At 42.0% G+C, this 17,595-nt stretch overlaps 1 protein-coding gene across 3 annotated transcripts in view; it reads right to left on the bottom strand.

Annotated features, from left to right (window-relative positions):
- The window catches only part of wnk2 (WNK lysine deficient protein kinase 2), a 30,434-nt gene extending 12,839 nt beyond the window's left edge, over window positions 1-17,595 (bottom strand). The window contains exons 1-14 of one of the 3 annotated variants that reach the window (XM_008409689.3): window positions 15,716-17,595; window positions 9,956-10,128; window positions 9,473-9,693; window positions 7,743-7,900; window positions 6,290-6,378; window positions 5,877-6,096; window positions 5,492-5,744; window positions 4,606-4,916; window positions 3,608-4,492; window positions 3,118-3,240; window positions 2,534-2,566; window positions 1,411-1,521; window positions 807-1,217; window positions 59-628 (exon numbers count right to left, since the gene is read on the bottom strand). In XM_008409689.3, coding sequence (XP_008407911.1) covers window positions 59-628; window positions 807-1,217; window positions 1,411-1,521; window positions 2,534-2,566; window positions 3,118-3,240; window positions 3,608-4,492; window positions 4,606-4,916; window positions 5,492-5,744; window positions 5,877-6,096; window positions 6,290-6,378; window positions 7,743-7,900; window positions 9,473-9,693; window positions 9,956-10,128; window positions 15,716-16,372 — 4,215 coding nt within the window. In that variant the 5' untranslated portion in view covers window positions 16,373-17,595. The remainder of the gene's footprint in view (window positions 1-58; window positions 629-806; window positions 1,218-1,410; window positions 1,522-2,533; window positions 2,567-3,117; window positions 3,241-3,607; window positions 4,493-4,605; window positions 4,917-5,491; window positions 5,745-5,876; window positions 6,097-6,289; window positions 6,379-7,742; window positions 7,901-9,472; window positions 9,694-9,955; window positions 10,129-15,715) is intronic. The other 2 variants (XM_008409687.3, XM_017304661.2) reach the window with 2 other exon arrangements.

The following is a 17,595-nucleotide window of genomic DNA, read 5'->3' on the forward strand; positions in this document are numbered from 1 at the left end:
AGAAAGAAAGAAAGAAAGAAAGAAAGAAAGAAAGAAAGAAAGAAATAAGGAATCCTACCTCTGCGCAGGTCTCCTGCTGGAAGCTCCCAGGGATGGATGTTGCCTCCACGCTGTGCTGAGCCAGGCCGGTGGACTCGGACACTGGGCCTGTTGTGTGGACGCCAGCGGGCTGCAGAACTGAAACTCCAGCAGGAGCCGCAGCCTGACTGGGCGCTGACAGACTGACAGGAGCTGAGTCTGAGACCAAACCTGGGGTCTGCGATGCAGCTGAGCTCACAGAGGAGACCATTGTGAGCTCGACAGTGAAAGTCGATGCAGATATTGGTGCCTGAAGTTGGGCTGAGGCCACAGGCTGCAGTGGTTTTTGAGCCTGCGTTGGAGTCTGAGGTGCTGCTGCAGCCTGAGCTGACCCTGGAGCTGGAGGAGGAGTTCGCACCGGGGCTTTGGCTTCAAACTGAACCGTAGTCGAGACGGAAACTGAAGCTGGAGCGGGGACTGGAAACGTTGCAGCTGCAGGAGAGTCTGTGTCCATTCTGCTTCCCCATATCGGAGTCTGTCCAGTGGGTAAGACAGGGGGAGCTGTTTCCAAATGCTGAACATCTATCAGAGTCCCATGGGGAGCAGCCACCTGAGAAATAATCAGAAAAAAACAAAACATCACATTTATGGGAACGAGCAACAATTTAATTTACTTTCTTCTGAATCTCCGAAGGCATGCCCTGCATGCATTACGACCAACAATACAGACACCACCTCAGATTTGTCAAGACCAAGCCATTACAGTGAGAACGGAGTCAAATATTCACCTGGACAGGCTGGTCAGCCAGTTCCTGTTCAGGGTGGGGGGCAGGGAATGGGGTGGGTGGTACCTGGGAGAAAGGTAAGGGATGGGTGGAATGGAGGCTACTGGTGTGCTGCTGAGATGCGTGTGAGCCAGCCTGCTGCTGGGGCACCACAGGGGACTTGGCTATTCCCAGGTGAGGGAAAGGGAGAGGCAAACTGGGGACATTTTGAGGCGTGGACATGGGAGTCTGAGGAGTCCCAAGAGAAGGTATAGATGTCAGAGCTGTGTGGGGGGTGAGAGGGAGGGAGGGCAGGAGAGGTGAAGGTGAGTAGTAAGAGGTAGACATAGCAGCGTCGCTGCTGCTGAAGGTGGACGGCAGGGAAGCCGGGGAAAAGGGAGCGGGCATGTGAACGACAGAATATGGAGAGGGAAACTGGGAAAGAAAAGGGGAAAACGAAATAAAATGAACAAAGACAGCGAGTCGGTACATTTAACATTCACGCACAGGTCGTTTGGGTTTTTACTGCAACACTGCAATGCTCCATGTGTTACAATATGTTTTCTCTGTTTTTTTTTTGTGTGTTTTTTTTATGTCTCCGTCGCAATAGCACTCTACCGCAACACACCTGTGTGCTGATGGGCAGGGGCAGGAGAGGGGGAGGAGCGCTGCAGAGCGGAAACCTGCCAGCCGAATCAGGAGGACTCAGATGTGACGACGGCTGGTCAGCAGAAAACAACTAAGGGAAGAAATCAAATAACGTTTTCTTTTTATTTAACAAAAAAATCATTTTTGAATCAGAAATTCAGACTTATTTTTAAAAGTATTAGCGTTTGTTGACAATACGGTGCTTTTCTCAATTAGGAAATTTTGTGGGAATCAGCATGATTTCACAAATGCATTCAAGTTAAAACAATGTGTCGAGAGAGAGAATATACATAAAGTTATGTATTTTTCTGGTTTGAGAGGTTTGAACGGCTTAAAATACAGTAATATTTTAGTGCAGTACAAAATTACTTTAGTTCTTTAAAAAAAGAGCTTCTTAAATCTCTCTGCAATGTGTCTGATAAGCTCCAGCCTTTTGCCAGCTTTGCTTGTCACCGTTCCAGTTTATCTTCAAGCCATCTAATTCAAAGTCTTTGCTCTGCTGTCCAGAAGTGTCAAGTTAAACAAGCTAGTTAGATTTTCGAGGAAAACCAACCTATAAATAAATGGAGATCCAATATACTAAAATGGTCTCACGTGTTTGCATCATCAGCATTTTTTTAAGTCAATAATTTTATATTTTCTAGATTTTTTGTCAGTCTGTTTCTTTGCAACAAGAACTGAGTCACGCTTTCTTTTGAAAATGCTTGCTATATTTAGACAAAGTTAATAAATGCGTCAGCCTTTAAGCAAAAATTACTGAATGTTTTTGCTTCTGAAATTAAATCATATAAGATTTATAAAATATGTATTAAACCCTGAAACCTTTTCAAATACTCCATCTGCATCAGTTGCCTGTGCTGGAGGGACAAATGCCTCTCAAATCTGTTCATGGTTTGAAGGCAGACGGCCACCTCCCGCACTTTGGATACTCATGATTTAATTATTGTTCAGACAGTAAAGTTATACACTTATATATTTTTAAGGAGTATTATCTGCTGTTTTAAACCACAAGCTATGAGGTCCGAAGCTCTGAACCAGGTGAGCTTCTGGGGCAGCTAATTTTAAAACTGTTATCCTGTGTGTTTTGCAGTGTGCAAGTCTACCTGAGACGGGACGGCAGCTGGCTGGAGATGACACTACAGGGAGAGGAGACAAATGGGAGACAAACACAGACCACATAAATAGAGTTTTTCGTACAAACGGGTGCACACCGAGTACATGCACAACCATAAAGAGCTGCGCAGCGAAAGGGAAAATACTTTTTTTTTTAGATTTTTATCCATGCTACGCACGCACTATTTAAAGCAAAAACCTCGGGTGCTATTTATTTTGTTAATAAGAGCAAAATTCAGTGAATAGGTTATTGTTATGTAGTCACAGAGGCAAACACGTGTACAGAGGACACATGTTGATTACAGACTGGAAGGAGCTTAAAAAGATCATCTGATGTCCAGACTCCTCTGTTCCAGATCTGATGTTATCCCTGCAAATGACAATGTTAAAGGAACGAATCACATTCTAGGACAAATGTTCCTCATGGATCCCGTTGACTGATTGGAACAGTTCTGGAGGCACAGACAGGATGTTCCCAATACTGGGTGAGATGTAACATTAGTATATCTGACGGCCTATTTTTCTTTCTCTCTCTCCTCCTGTGAGTTCAGAGGTCATTCTGAGCTTGCAGTACCTGCTCCTGGGTGGACTGGACAGTAAGATGCGTCTGCAGAGTCGGGGCTGCGGCTGGGAAACTCTGGGATGTCTGTCTGCTCTGCTGCACAGGGGGCACTGGAGTAGCTGGAGCAGAAACCGTCTGTCACAAATACAATCAAGAGACCACATTTAATTAAACTTTTTTCAGACATTTGATTGATTGATTTATTTATTTATTTATTTTATCTTGTTCTGCACATTCCTAAAGAGATTTAGCGCGTTTGAGCGGCAGCTGTCAATGGCATGAAACAAAGGGAGGTTTTTAGGAGATGGACCGGCTGCATGTTTGTGATGGGAAGTTACAACAGTGGTTAAGCAAACCAAGGAACTGAGTTTACGCTGCGAATTAAGCAGAAGCAGAAAACTGGTTGTTAAAAGGACCGAAGCTGCTGGTGGAATCAGGAGGGATACTGACCAGTGCAGCTACGTTGCATTCAAACTACATAAAGCCTCCTTCGCTCACATACCATGTGATCTGCTCTGCCTTTGCTGCACAGTGATGACAGCACCAAGTTCTCATCAAAGTTTGGGGTTCGGGAAAGAGGGGCTTCCAAGCTCTGACTTTTCCCTTTATGTTCAGTTACAGAGTAGTCGGTGTCCAAGATGTGGCTCTGGAGAGGGTGATTTACACCTCCTCTTTCAGGGAGGGTGGGAGAGCTGGTTCTGCGACTGACAATGTGATGGAGACAGTAGTTGAGAAGGCGGAGTTCTCCACCTTCGTATACACCAAGTGGAAACACGACTGAAGAGGATGTGGAATGGTGTGAAGGTGAGGTGGCCTTGCTTGGCTTGCTGTTCGGTGACGGTTCAGCAGGTGAGCCCAAAACATGAGGTGAAGTGGCCTGTGAAGACTTTAACAAAGGAACAGAAGTAGATGCGTCTAAATTGGATGTGCTAGAAGTGCGTCTGCGCCACCCGCCTCCTTCCATCTTGTCCTTAAAGAGGAGAGACATGCAAGCTTTGCACTGATGTCGGCGGTGGTGGCGCTGTGGGCTGCGTGGCACGCTAAGACGGTGTGCCGAGGGAGGTTGTAAAACCAGGGGAGGGGGAGGTGAATTTGAATAACCTGCTGAGTCACGGAGAGAAAGCTGATGCGGAGACAAGAAAGGAGACGATAATAAAGAGGGATTGTGGGCATCGTTTGAGGATAGGTAGTCTGCAGACTGCAGTGAACTCTGGGAACTGTCAGATGAGGAGAGAGCTTGCAACAGACTTTGGTTCTTTGTCTGAGAGAGGGAGTGCATCCTGCACTGTAACATCTCTACTGTGGGGGCACTGCCACGCCTAAGACACGCTGTGCTTTCAGTGGCGAGCGGGTTCTTGTGACATACAAAAGGATCACTGTAGTGGCGCTGATCAGGAATCCGTTCAGAAAAAAAGATAAAACATTAGGTTTTTGCAAAAAACATAAATAAAAATAGAATTTAAAAGGACATGTGATTAAAACACGACAGCAAGTACTCACTGTTTGACACTGAAAAGGCCCCTGGTGCAGTTGTGCCGCAGGCTGCTGGAAGGTCCCAGGATGCAGCTGATCTGCTGCGGGTTGCTGGTAGACTCCCTGGTGTGGTTGCGCGGTTGGCTGTTTGTTGTTTTCATGCGAGCCCTGTCCTGCAGATTGCTGGTAGGATCCTTGGTGCAGCTGGGAGTCAGTGTGTGAAGGAGGACTGTAGAGCATGTGTGCAGTGGAAACGGGTTCTGGAAGTGACTGGTAGGGACCGTTCTGCTGATTGCTCAGATCGTCTAATTGCACGTTGGCGTTCGCTCCGCTATCAGCTGTGACAACAGAGAGAATGAAACACTATAATTCACCATGAAGAGCCTCCGAAGGAAAAACAGATAGTGATGAAGGGTCGAATGAGGCTGTAATTGGAATTTAAATTAGGGGTCATGGTGGCTGATTGCTTTAATTTCATTTCATCGCGCTGCAGTCCTATTTTTCTATCTCTACTTCAGGTTGATTCAAAGGCATTCTGCTTAATTTGAGGCTATTTGAGTTTTCACATCTCTTACAGTTATTAGTGCAGATTGAGACGGTGTAATACACAGTATTGCTACAAGTATCCACATCCCTATAACCTTTTTACACATTTACTAACATTATATTCTCAAACTTCTATATACTTTATTGAGATTTCATGCCGTAGATTATTTGTTTATCTGCGCAAATTGTTGAAAGAAGGCTACAAGAAGTCCCATTTAAGTTTTCTCACAAGCCATGTAGGAGACACAGCAAACATATGGAAGATATATCGACGCTAGCAGTTGTAACAATGTAATAACATATGGACAAGATCCAGAGATAATAAAACCAGTGCCCTTGAGGTGTCGTTTTTCATTGAGCTTCTTACATGTGGCAGGTGTGATTACAGGAACAGTGCAGATCAGAGTTTCTTGGTCCTCACAATCTGCAGTGGTGAAGATGGTTTCCTCGGGTGGACCAGTACCAGGGACCTGCAGAAGGTTCTGCTGCGTCTTCTTCACTTCACTGTTTCCATTTGGTGAGCCAGTCCTTGCCCTCCTCCATTTTATTAGAGCCACACGGTCTCTGATGGATTTACCAACTATCTTTACATCACATTCCAAGAAAAATCCTGACTCCACCTACAAGAAACGGGCAAGACTCTTGTTAAAGGTAAAGCGAAATACATAAAGGTCAAACTGAATACCTTGTACGCTAAACATAAATATGTTTGTCATGAGTCATTCAAAATTTGACTATTTTGGTTCTTTTACCATTTCTTGTGCAACTACTTCTGGAACTTCTTTCTCCAAGTCGAAGGTAAACTCAATAGCACCAGTGTCCTTATATTTTCCCTTTAGCTTTTTAGGATCTTCAACCCACAGCTTTAAAGCAATGGTTGATTTTTTTCCATCGTCCTCCTCATTTAGCTCAACCCTGACTCCTGTGTCTTCGGCAAAATATGCATGGTTCAGGAGGTCCTTGATGGAGTACCTGCAGAAAATACACAAACACTTCTGCACAACAGATCTTTACAGTGGCAACGCACGCTCAGATCCAAATATACGGGCATTAACGTCACACCGCCAGAGCAGAAAACAAAATGCAAAACGAACACAGAGGTCCAGCTCCACTACCTGCATGAGGAATGTGTTTCAGACCAACTCAGACGTCGTTGGCAACTTACCGCTCCTCCCATCTGTGGCAGATACACTCCCCAATAATTTCCTTAATTTCTGGGTCACTGACTTTGCCGTAGCTGGCAGGCTTCACCCCCTGAAAAGCAAACCAGCATGTCTCAACTCAGTAGGAAACAAGTTCTCATCAGGAGCAATTACTAGGAGCAATTTGATGAAGCAGTGTCAAAAAGCATTAACTTCCCTCAATAACACAGCTTCCCCTCGATGTCCACAGATTAAGGATTACAGAGATACATAGTGCAGGAGGTAAAAGAAGATCTGCTTGCAAGTGGAGACTAGATGTCAATCTGAATGAGGCTACTTGCTTTGGTTTGATGGAAATTGAGGGTTAATGTGAGTTTAAGTTTAAAAATTACAGGCCCCTAGAAATCTGACTATTTATATGATCAGACAAGACTTTTGAAAGTGATCGTCATCATGACGTTGATAAGCTGTAATAATCTTTTATAACAAACGTGATGTTCATGAAATACGCAAGATATTGATATTCTGGCCTTGTTACATCATTAAGATCAACGTGAGCCTGTCGATCCATGTAGAAGTATTTATAAAACCAATCATCTTGCTCAGCTAGTTTTAAATTTAACTTAAGAAATCAATGAATTCTTGGGTTTTCACATCTAAGCCTTTCATTAGACTTCTGTCCTCAGCCTGTGGCATGTTGTCAGTAGAACTGTCTGTCTTTGAAAACTTAAAAAGTGCGGCTGGGAAAAATACTAGATTGCACTTTACCCATGGGTGTGCAACGTGCCACGAACACAGTTTTATTAAACTCCTTTGTGGTTTGCACCTGATTTCTGAGAGCGCTCAATGCTGACTGAGAAAAAAAGAGCAACAAAGACCGATTGTCAGAGAAAAACACAGAACCATCAAAGAAGTTCTGTCTCAGCAGATTCTACTGCTGGCCTGATCCATCTGCAAATTCAGCTGACATTTTTATTATTCACTGTGAGTTTTTATGGTTTTTCTGGCTCAAAACGCTAGGATCAAGATAGGTTACTGTTTACAGTTCAGTTCTGATGAAATCACAGACACCTTCAGAGGTCTGGGCCACAAACAGCCTCACTGTGTCCCTATTCATCAGTTTATATATGAGTTATAGCTGCCTAATTTTATATTGCCACTAAAAATGCCCCAGTTACATTTCCCACTCCAATATATTAACATAGATTATTGTGACAGTAGAGTAAATGTAATATTTATTGTTGTTATTCTTTGTCTAGTAATAAAAATGACCAAAACAGTGATAGAGAAATTGTTTGCCATCAAAGCTCACAAATAGCATCTTAAGAGAAACATCCACATTGCTATTGTATCACGCAAAGTGACAGTCTATTCTATTCTGTTCTATCACTCATTTAAAATCGCAAAGTATCCGGATCGATGTGTTTTCTTGTGATATAAAGAGTTGGTAGCCACATCTCATGAAAATGAACTTACACTTGTGACTTTGCGGTAGATCTGAGCAGCGTTCTGACACTCAGAGTAAGGATACTCTGAGGTGGCCATCTCCAGCATGCACATCCCAAAAGCATAGACATCCACAGCCTCGTCGTAGTGCTCCTCATACATCTCTGGGGCCATAAACTCTGGAGTACCTGGAACATTTACGAAAGACTGTGCATTAAATATTTACACTTTTATTGTGTTATCAGTGTTCAAATGCCAGTTGCAGCAAAAGCAAAAAAATTAAAGATTTTGCTAATGCTGAAGCTTTGGCTTTAAATGGATCACAACAAAACTCCACATGTATGTATAAACAAGTGACAAGTTAAAAGAAAAATCAGCATGCACTTTTTTAGTCCTCTGTGTAAATCTGTTTTTATAATAATGCAAATGTTTATAAATATTTTCATTTACATTAGCATCGTTGAGAGAACTGTATTACATTTCATCATTATTAAAAAGTCTGAAATTGTGTGAATATTAGGGACTATAGCTTTGCAACATTGACATTGTATTCTGTCATCTCTTATTTCAGAAGGAAGCATCATCTTCCTGGAAAAGACCCATGAGGATCGGTTTACCTTCTTCCAGGAAGTAATTAGTCTGAACAGCTTTCTGCTGACTTGCAGTGGCTCTTCCATATTTAAGAAGCAATCGGTAGAAAGCGTAATAATGACAATAAAACAGTAGAAATCCTCTCCTCTGTGGGTTTTGTGTACATGCAGCATGTATGTACACCTGCAGGCTCAGACTGGTGTGTTATTGACCTGCTCCACAGGAGAACATCTGGATCCAGCTGGATGGTCACAGCCGACCATTTGTCCTGATCCTGAGGTGAATATCTGCACTCAAAAGTGTCGCTGGGCAAAATCAATATTTGCAAAAGAAATACCAGGAGCCACGTCATAAAAAATGACTATATTTAGTTGATTATGTTGACTTTATAAAATTGTAATTATTGATCAATTGCATTATTACAAAGTATAATTTAGTGATATTTTATTAGTAAGGTCAACAATATTGAATAATAAAAAAAAATTATATTCAAAGGGAATCCCTTAGTTTTAATTGCCATATCCGCCCCAGGAACTGTGCCACACAAACATAATTCAATCAAGAGTTTTTAATTAAAGCTGATGTTCTTAAGACATATTAATATAAACATATATTATATTAATATTAATGACATTAATCATATGTTAATTTAATTAATAGTTATAATTAATAAAAACATGTTAATAATATATTCTTAATATATTGCTATTAATATATTAATTGTCACTTTGTTACACTATTTTTAAGTAGACAATTGTCACACTTTTCTGAGTATGAATTAAACCTAATTCAGTTATGGGATGGAGTTTAGACATCAGTCACTATGAGCTGGTTACCATGGAGACTGAATGCAGGCAGGTGAAATCACAGTGATTTCTTAGGACAGCTCCTCCTGAACGTTTGGACTTTAAAATCCACTATGTTGCTTTTTTAACATGTAAAGGAAGATGCTACTGAATCAAAATCCGTCTGATAAGAAGGAATTACTTGTCGCAACATCTGGTTGTTTTCTTTTAATTTGTCACCAATCTGGACATGTGATGAAGCTGTTCTTTCAGTTGATTCTGTGGCAGCCCTGGAGCTCCCAAGACAACATAAATGATGCAAACGTACAGAACAGGATTAAATTAGTAAAATTACTTCAGCTAAACAATTAGCCAGCAACTAACCAATAACACTTTTGGCAAAAGAGGCCCTCTTTAGGGTTGCTAATCCAAGGTCTCCTATTTTGACAGAGCCAGTTGGACCAGTGATGAAAATGTTGTCACACTTGAGGTCTCTGTGGATGATGGGAGGCGTCCTGGTGTGGAGGAAATGGAGGCCTTTGAGAATCTGCCGACACCACCTTCTCAGGACTTTGGGCTTCATAACCTTGAAGCGCTTTAGATACCTGCAAGAAGACAAATGCTCAAATGTTCCAACTTATACAGATAAAGACATCAGTTTTATTTATATAGAGAGAGATAGATTGATCTTTTTTTGAGGCGGTCTGAATATGACTAATGCTTTTTAATTTATAAAGTTGTTTAGCTGCCTAAACACACGGATGAAAAGTATAGATCACTTACCTTTACTGTATGTGCAATCATGTAATGTACATTTAAACATGAGTTCTCAAAAGACAATAATGAATTGTTGTCACAGATTCTTACGTTTTCAGCGTGCCCGATGTCATTAGCTCTGTCACAAGGACGATGCACTTCTTCCCTTTTACTGGTGACTCCCAGAAGTCATAAAATCGCACGATGTTGGGGTGCTGCAGGGCCTTCAGCATCTCTGCCTCCTCTTTGAACCGCTGCCTCTCAGCTTTGGATAGTTTCCTTTCCTGGGGAAAAGGAAGGAAAATCTGTGAATTGATGTCATTTTTCCAAAACTCTCACTCACAATGATCCATAAATAAAATACTTTTCTTTTTTTTTCTTTTTTTTTAATGAACACATGTTTTGCATTGTACTTTATATCAAACTCACGAGGCCCATATCAGGTGAACTGTATCAATATTTTGGGATTTTTATAAATCAAAACAATACTCAAGTATTTTAAAATTATGAATATATACTGTATTTGGGAACAACGTGAAGGTACTGATCAGTGGAGGCAATAAACCTGTCGTGCATAAATTCTGCTTATGTACAGGATTCTAATTTGCATTAGTAAAATATTTTTTCTGTACTAGAAGGACACCAAAACCAAAACATGCTTGTAAATCCAGCCCTGTCTGCCTGTGTTGTATCAAGTCCAAAGTCAGCCTAGATGTCCACTTGGACAATTTAGAGCTTTTTATGTGTCCTTCTGCTGACTAGTTTTATAGAGACGGGAGAGATGAGAAACATCAGACACAACAAAGCAACTTTTCCATTATACTCTATGTTAGCTTTTCACTTTGTTGGACCGATTTAACAAAAGTACCATAACAACTTGTATCCTGATTGAAGCAGTGAGCTTGACTGGGGCTCCCTTAGGATTGTCTGAGGCTCGTGTTTGGAGTGAACACAGCTTTGGCATTTTGATGTGGCTGAACATGGGGGTCTGACCCATTTACGCTCTTTTTCAGCACTGTTTATAAAACATACAAATCCCAAACATCTCAAAAACCCACAAGTGGGATCAACACGTAATCAGAGGACGGATGAGTAAAAGCCTCATTCTTTTGTCTGACGCGGTAAAACAGACAAAGTCACATCTGTGGAGGCTAATAGGCGAGAGATTTCTTCAAAACCACAAAGGCGTCAACACAAACTCGTGGCTTTGATGCAGTGAGTGCATCCACCTTCAAAGATGTTAAAACTTTAATTTTCTGTGTACTGTGCGCCTGATTGAATCCGTTCAGACTGGATCAATATTTTTGACCCCTGCCTTCCCTGAACTGTTGTATAAATAGTAAAAGAGCTGACAGCAAACACCTTCTGCATCGCGTTTTTCTCTCCAGTCAGCAGTGCAGCAGCTACAGCGGCCACAAATTTCTGGGCGTCTTCTGTATTTCCGCTGCCACTGTTCCAATAGCGACAGTATAACTGGAAGAAATAGGTTGCAGTTCCCGTTTCAAATGAGTGGGGTGCTCAGTAAGTTCATACACTGACTCGTGGTGTTGGTTTTTGACTCACACGCAGGAATCGGATTTCACTCAGCGCCCACTGTGACCTGTGCAGCCTAATGCATCTTGCATTATGCAGTTGCTGAAGCTTCCTTTGTGACTCAAGTTCTCACTGAAGAGCCTGCGTTGTGCTTATGTCCCTATTGTTTCTTTTTAGGAAGTTTGCAAACAATTTAGTAAAGATGCTTTACAGGGAGAAGGTCTCCGTTAATCATGGTGTGGCATCAGATCTGCTGTACATAATGATCGCTTTGCAGGAAGTATAGCACAGAAACTTATATTTAAACGCAAAACATGAGAACCAAATGCGAACATGTATTGAAAAATGATCTCTCTGCGTCACATTCTCCATATTTGCTGCTACCCTCAGCCGAACCCAGTCTTTCCTATCTCATCTGTGTGTTGGCGCAGAGTGCTGCATCAGCAAGAATCTCTCCAAATAAATCTTTGTGGCAATACTGAGGAGGGGGGGTGGGGGGGCTAAACAAGTGTTTAGCAACAAAACAAATAACGGGGTGCGAGATGAAGATGAAGATCTTAACTCAGCCATATTGTTGCATTTCACAAACTGATCTGATCATTTTGCTCAAATGACTTCCTCTGCAAATGTTTGACAGTTATTGAGCAAATGAATGTCAAGAGAAGCTGCCTGTGTTGCTTTTCTCTCTCTTAGTTTTGATTCACAAATCTTTATAAATTTGTGATGAATGCTGACTCACTTTCAGAGCTTCGGTAAACGTACACAGAGTAAAAGAAAAGGGTTTATACGGCAGCAGGTTTTTGTGACTACGCTTCAGAGGCATAGATGCTCTAAAGGGCACAGCCTGGTCTCCAGGGACAGGATGGTTGAATCATCGCTAGATCTCCCCTAAGAACCTGATCAGACACACGCCTCACACACTCTCCACATTTACCTCTATGATATGGATAGCTGGGAATTATGTAAACATACATACAGAAAATGGGTTTATGTTTTCTTTGGAATACTGTAAAATCTGAAAAACTGTGCAGACATCTTATATTTACTCTCTAAGAAGGATTTCAGAATGCACAAAGCTCCATGACAATTTCTTAAAAAGAATTAAGCAACAATTTTAGTATGGGATACAAGGAACTGACACATAGAACATCTTGGCTTTTCTCATAATGGTCTAATCTGAGTTTCATCTCTGGTTGATTATCAGCCTGCTAAGATTCTGCCCTCCCTGAAAACTAGACCAGTAGAAAACGTGAGATAAGCACAATGTAGTAGAGATTGAATTTGTCTCTGCAGTCTGAAACTGATTGAGTAGGCCTTCCATTTTTGGTAATTATTCCCTGAGGCCTGATACAGTGAACCTAGGTTCTGCAAAAGCAAGAAGATGGGGGAGGACTTTGCACATATGATTGCACTAAATGGATATAAAAAAAAAGTTGCCTGGAATTTCTTCTTTTTTATTTTTTACCATTTGGTTCCTCTAATGTGAAAAAAAAATAGTTTCTGAACAATCACACCGTTGCTAAATAATTCAACGACATGCAGATTTTAAAATGTTTGTTGTAAGAAACGTATGCTACTGCTCCATTTGAGCTTGCTGATGTTTTATAGGTAAATCTATAACAGCTGTAAAACACTTCCTCTTTACAGGCAGAAGAAAATTAATTTGGCACACTTGAAGTCCTGGAAGGCCAGCCTCTGTCTGCACGTCTGTCTGCAGACACTAATCTCCATATCACATGGATCGCATCTAAACTGATCATTAGATTACTGCATACACGGATTAATGATGCAGCAAGCTGTCATTGCAGGGGAACTGTAGGTTTAGCATGTAATAAAATAACCTGCGTGGTTCATTGAAAACTGAGGTTGCAGCATTTTTTTCTACCATAATCTTCCTTTTCCTTAAAAAAACAATCTCAGAAAAAAAGCATGGAGTGCCGGCCGCTCACTGTTCCTGAGTTATGCAGTGCAATACATATCCTCTTCCATCTGCTGCTGCACACTGGTAGTCAGCTACACCTTCATTTGCTTATGAGAGAAAAAATATCTGTCTATAAATATTTAGAGTCACAAAACATGGGCAGTCATGAGAAACTAAAGAAGCATCACTTATAGCTCTTGATAAAGTGACAATGTTTTAAAACTGCAGGCAAGCTGTAGCGACAAATAAGACCATTACCTGCTGCCATCAGTTTTTGATACACAACAGACAGATATATTCAGTTCAATAAAACTATCACAAAATCTATTGAGGGCTCGCTACATCTACCTAAGACCAACATAGTCCCATTGTCCTCCATTTTTATCTGAATTATTTTTGCATTATGCTTCTAAAAGAGATTTAGTAGTTACCAAGTGACTATATTATTTATTCAATAAAAAGTAATAGATAAAAAGGTAACTGTCTATGTGACAAAGTGTGTGAATTCAAGTTCTGGTGGTGCATCCACTCCAGCAGGGGGCTCTCAGGTGTTTTACAATTTGCTTTTGGCTGATTGTGAATAAAAATTCCTATATAATCAGAGCTGAACAGTAATGTGCACGGTGACACTGAAGAGGCTGTATAAGTGATTTAAAGACTTTTCCTCCTTGGCTTATTGTCTTCTAATAAAAATTCTGTCATCAAATGGAAGTCTTTCCAAGAAGACTGTAATTGCTCATTAGTTAATCAGTTTTTTTTCCCTGCAGCTCAGCTGAATTATCAGAAAATAACTTTCCTTCACGCATGGCAGGACTTGTAAGAGCAAGGTTACATTTTAGCCAGAAAGTGTTTTTAAAAAAAATAAAACGTCAAAGAGTAAGTCAAGATGTTCATGGAATATTTTTGATGTACGTGAGCAAACAACCTATGCATGGGAGATATTAAATATATACTATTTTTGAACATTTGGACTTACCTGGAAAAACATAACTGATACTCAAAGTAGTTGTCTACATTTACACAAAATATTACTGATCTCAACATTTCATTTGATGCTTTAAACTTTCTTTTTTTTTTTAAAGAGTCTGTTTTAATATCATCCCAGATTGGGATTGATTTGCATATTGCTTGTTACTGTCACACTATCAGCTAAATTCTGTTGATTTCTCACAGTGGACATCACAGTCTGTCCCTTTTTGCTGCACTCACACAAATGCATTTGTCCAATTTTTTGTAGACAAAAATAACTTTCCTTTTTTTTTTGCATGACAACTAAAGACAAAATCAGATGTTTAAAAAACAGAAAGGCATTTAAAAGTTGTTTGTAAGATTAGCTTTAATTTGAGTTAGATTAAAACCATGTCATGGTTCTGTGATGAATTGTTCTCTTGCTTCATTTTTCCCAGAGGCTGGTTGTCACATAACAGGTCAAAATGCAGAATGTGGAAACTGCTCTCAGTTGTTTTTGTGACTTTTGTTGTGCTGCCACTTCTCAATTTCACAGTTTGTTCCGAAAAATAATCGTAAATCATAAATACATCAAATCATTTAGGAATATGATCACTTAATAAAATGAATACTTTAAATACAATATTCATAGCTCTAACATCAATTTCTAAAGTGAATTATATTTGGAAAAGCATAAATAAAATGTCTTTTCCCTAAAAAAAAAAAAAAAAAAAAAAATGCAGCATAAACTTTTTGGTCTGTGCAGTTGCTCATGATGCTCGACTGGTTGGTGTATTATATTTTACTTTTGTTCATTAATTTTACTTTTATGAACAGTCACAGACAGCTTATAAAGGAATTTCTTATGAGAATTCATATAATTGTTTCACATCTAGTATGTTGCTTTTTCCAACCCTTATTGCTATAGAATACCTGAATTTTAAGCCATAGGCATTGCCAACCCTCTTTAGGTTCACCGACCCCAGGCTGCATCATCTGTGTCCCAGCAAAACTCTTTTGTTGAAATTCCTGATCAAATTTCAACAAAAAAAGGCGTGACAGCAAAGAGGTAAAACGTCCCCTTTGGATGATTCTAAGATTTCAAAAGAAAGTCCACTAACACTGCAGGGAAATTTAAAGGAACCAATAAATACTACTGAATCATGCACAGAACTGTTTGCTGAGAATTGTTCCAGGTGAACAATGTAAAGGTCGTACAGTGAAATTACAATTATCTCTATGGGAATAAAATTTATTTTAAAAAAGAAATCTAACTTCAGGAGAAATCGTGTTTTTGAGGAGGAAGAGTATAAAGAAGATATATGGAAATGTCTCTTTTTCAGGTCATTTGCCCAAGGATGGCATAACAACGCCATCCATTGTTAGAAACCATTTTGTGCTCCACTCCAGAGGGCCCCACAGCTAGATTTACTTGAGTGATTGAGAGTTTGAGTGGACACTGAACTCACCTGCAGTTCACACCAGGCCACCTCCACCCAGGTGTCCGTGTCCAGACCTTTGTAGACGGTCTTGAAAGACCCTCTCCCCAACTCAATGTCAAACTTCAGAAAGCGTCCTCCGGGGGAGGTGGACACAGCCTTCATCCCGGGCTCCTCTTCGTTCTCGTCGCTGCCCGCTTTACCTGTAACATCTGATGGACCCGGGTCCGCCTTGGGCCCCGTCTCCAACTTGTCCCCACGCTCCTCATCGGCGCTCACGCTTTCCGTGGCGCTGTCCTTCAGCCCCACCTGGCTCTCCGTGCTGGAGGTCTCCGGAAGCAGAGCCCGGGTCCGACTCCGATCCACTATAGTCCGCAGGTCGATGTTGGGCACCGGGCTGCTGCTGACGAGATCCGACGTATCCAGCGGCTGCTCGTCGTGGTCCGACACCCACAGACTCCGGCGGATGAACCTGCGGCGGCCCAGCCCCTGGTACTCCGTGGAGGGATAGGAGCTGGGGTCGCTGGCCCCGCGGAGCGCTGCGTTCTGGATGTTGACATTGTGGTCCATCCCATTCTCATAGACATGCCTACACGCGTTTGCGTTAATGTCCGACTCCAGGTTAGGAGCTGAGGAAAACGTGGATCCTAGCGGCGGATCTTTGTTGGAAATGTCAGCTGAATTCATCCCCCCCTTAGATTGTCAAGGCACTAACCGGCGACATGGTGCAGGAAGGGCTGGGGAGCATGCTCCTCTCCCGACTACGTAGGGGAGTTTGCAGCCTACCTGCACTTGCAGTGACGCAGTTGACCAGCTCGGCTCAGGATGAGTGGCCTAATGTCTTGCATTTGCTCAGGACGTAGCTCGTTCTCCTGAAGGCGTCCAGCTCGGAGGATGCACGCATCGCTCCGCGCCACCTCACGCCTCCCAAACCGCCTCACTGCAACACTTCAGCCTGATGTCATCGCCGGCCGGAGCTCACTGAATCCCCATTCATCCACCTTGCGTCAGATTCACGCTGCAACAAAAAAATAATTAAAAAAATACGTTCCTCAAGCAAATCCTCCCCGGCCTATAGACCAGGCTGTTGAAACTGTGCCACGCACCAGCCGCTCCGAGGACACATCACGGGACAGAGAAAGTGCGCAGCGGTCTGTCCTCCCTCTCCCCATCCCGCACTCTGACTCAGTGGAGTCAGCGGCTGACGCGATTCTCCTCCGACAAGTGAGAGCTGAGCATAATTCTCAATAAAACAGTCAGCACGCACTTTCTTTCTTTTTTTCCCCCCCTTCAGAGCCGTCCTGCAGCAGAGTAGCGGATGGACAGAAGCGCTTATGGGATTATGCTCACTGCGGCACAGGTCGGATCAGGCAGCTGTCCGCGCATCTCTGAACCAGCTGATGTTCTCACCCTTGTCTTCCCGGGTTCATCCTCCCATTCTCTCGCTTTCTTTCTTTGGAGGTTTGGGGAGGAATCAGTTGCACGACGCAACCCACGCCCCTAGCAACAACACGTATCCAATAACTCGGCACGCTTTTAGCCAGCACCCTTACCCTCCTCTGGTGAGACGGTCTGAGTGGACCGCGCAAACTGTCCGCCCTCTTCGTGACGCGGTAAGCCTCCAAAGGGAGGATGATTAAAAGCCAAACAAAAGGGATGACATGGTCTAATATTATAGTTTCTAGAAAGCCTTTGAAGTATTAAAATTCCTTGGATTTAAATGTTTTTGTCACGTTGCAACTCTACACCTCAAAGTGTTTTCTTGGAACTTTGTGACAGACAAGAGCAAAGTTTGCAGCTTGAAAAGACACTGCAGACCATCTTCCCAAAAATGAGTACAGTGTCAAGCAAACCTGTCAAGACATGACAAGGAGGGACCTAATCAACAAGGCAGCCAAAACCCAGACTCT

The sequence above is a fragment of the Poecilia reticulata genome, chromosome 5, assembly GCF_904066995.2.
Source record: "Poecilia reticulata chromosome 5, P_reticulata-male-v2, whole genome shotgun sequence".
NCBI classification, from domain to species: Eukaryota; Metazoa; Chordata; class Actinopteri; order Cyprinodontiformes; family Poeciliidae; genus Poecilia; species Poecilia reticulata.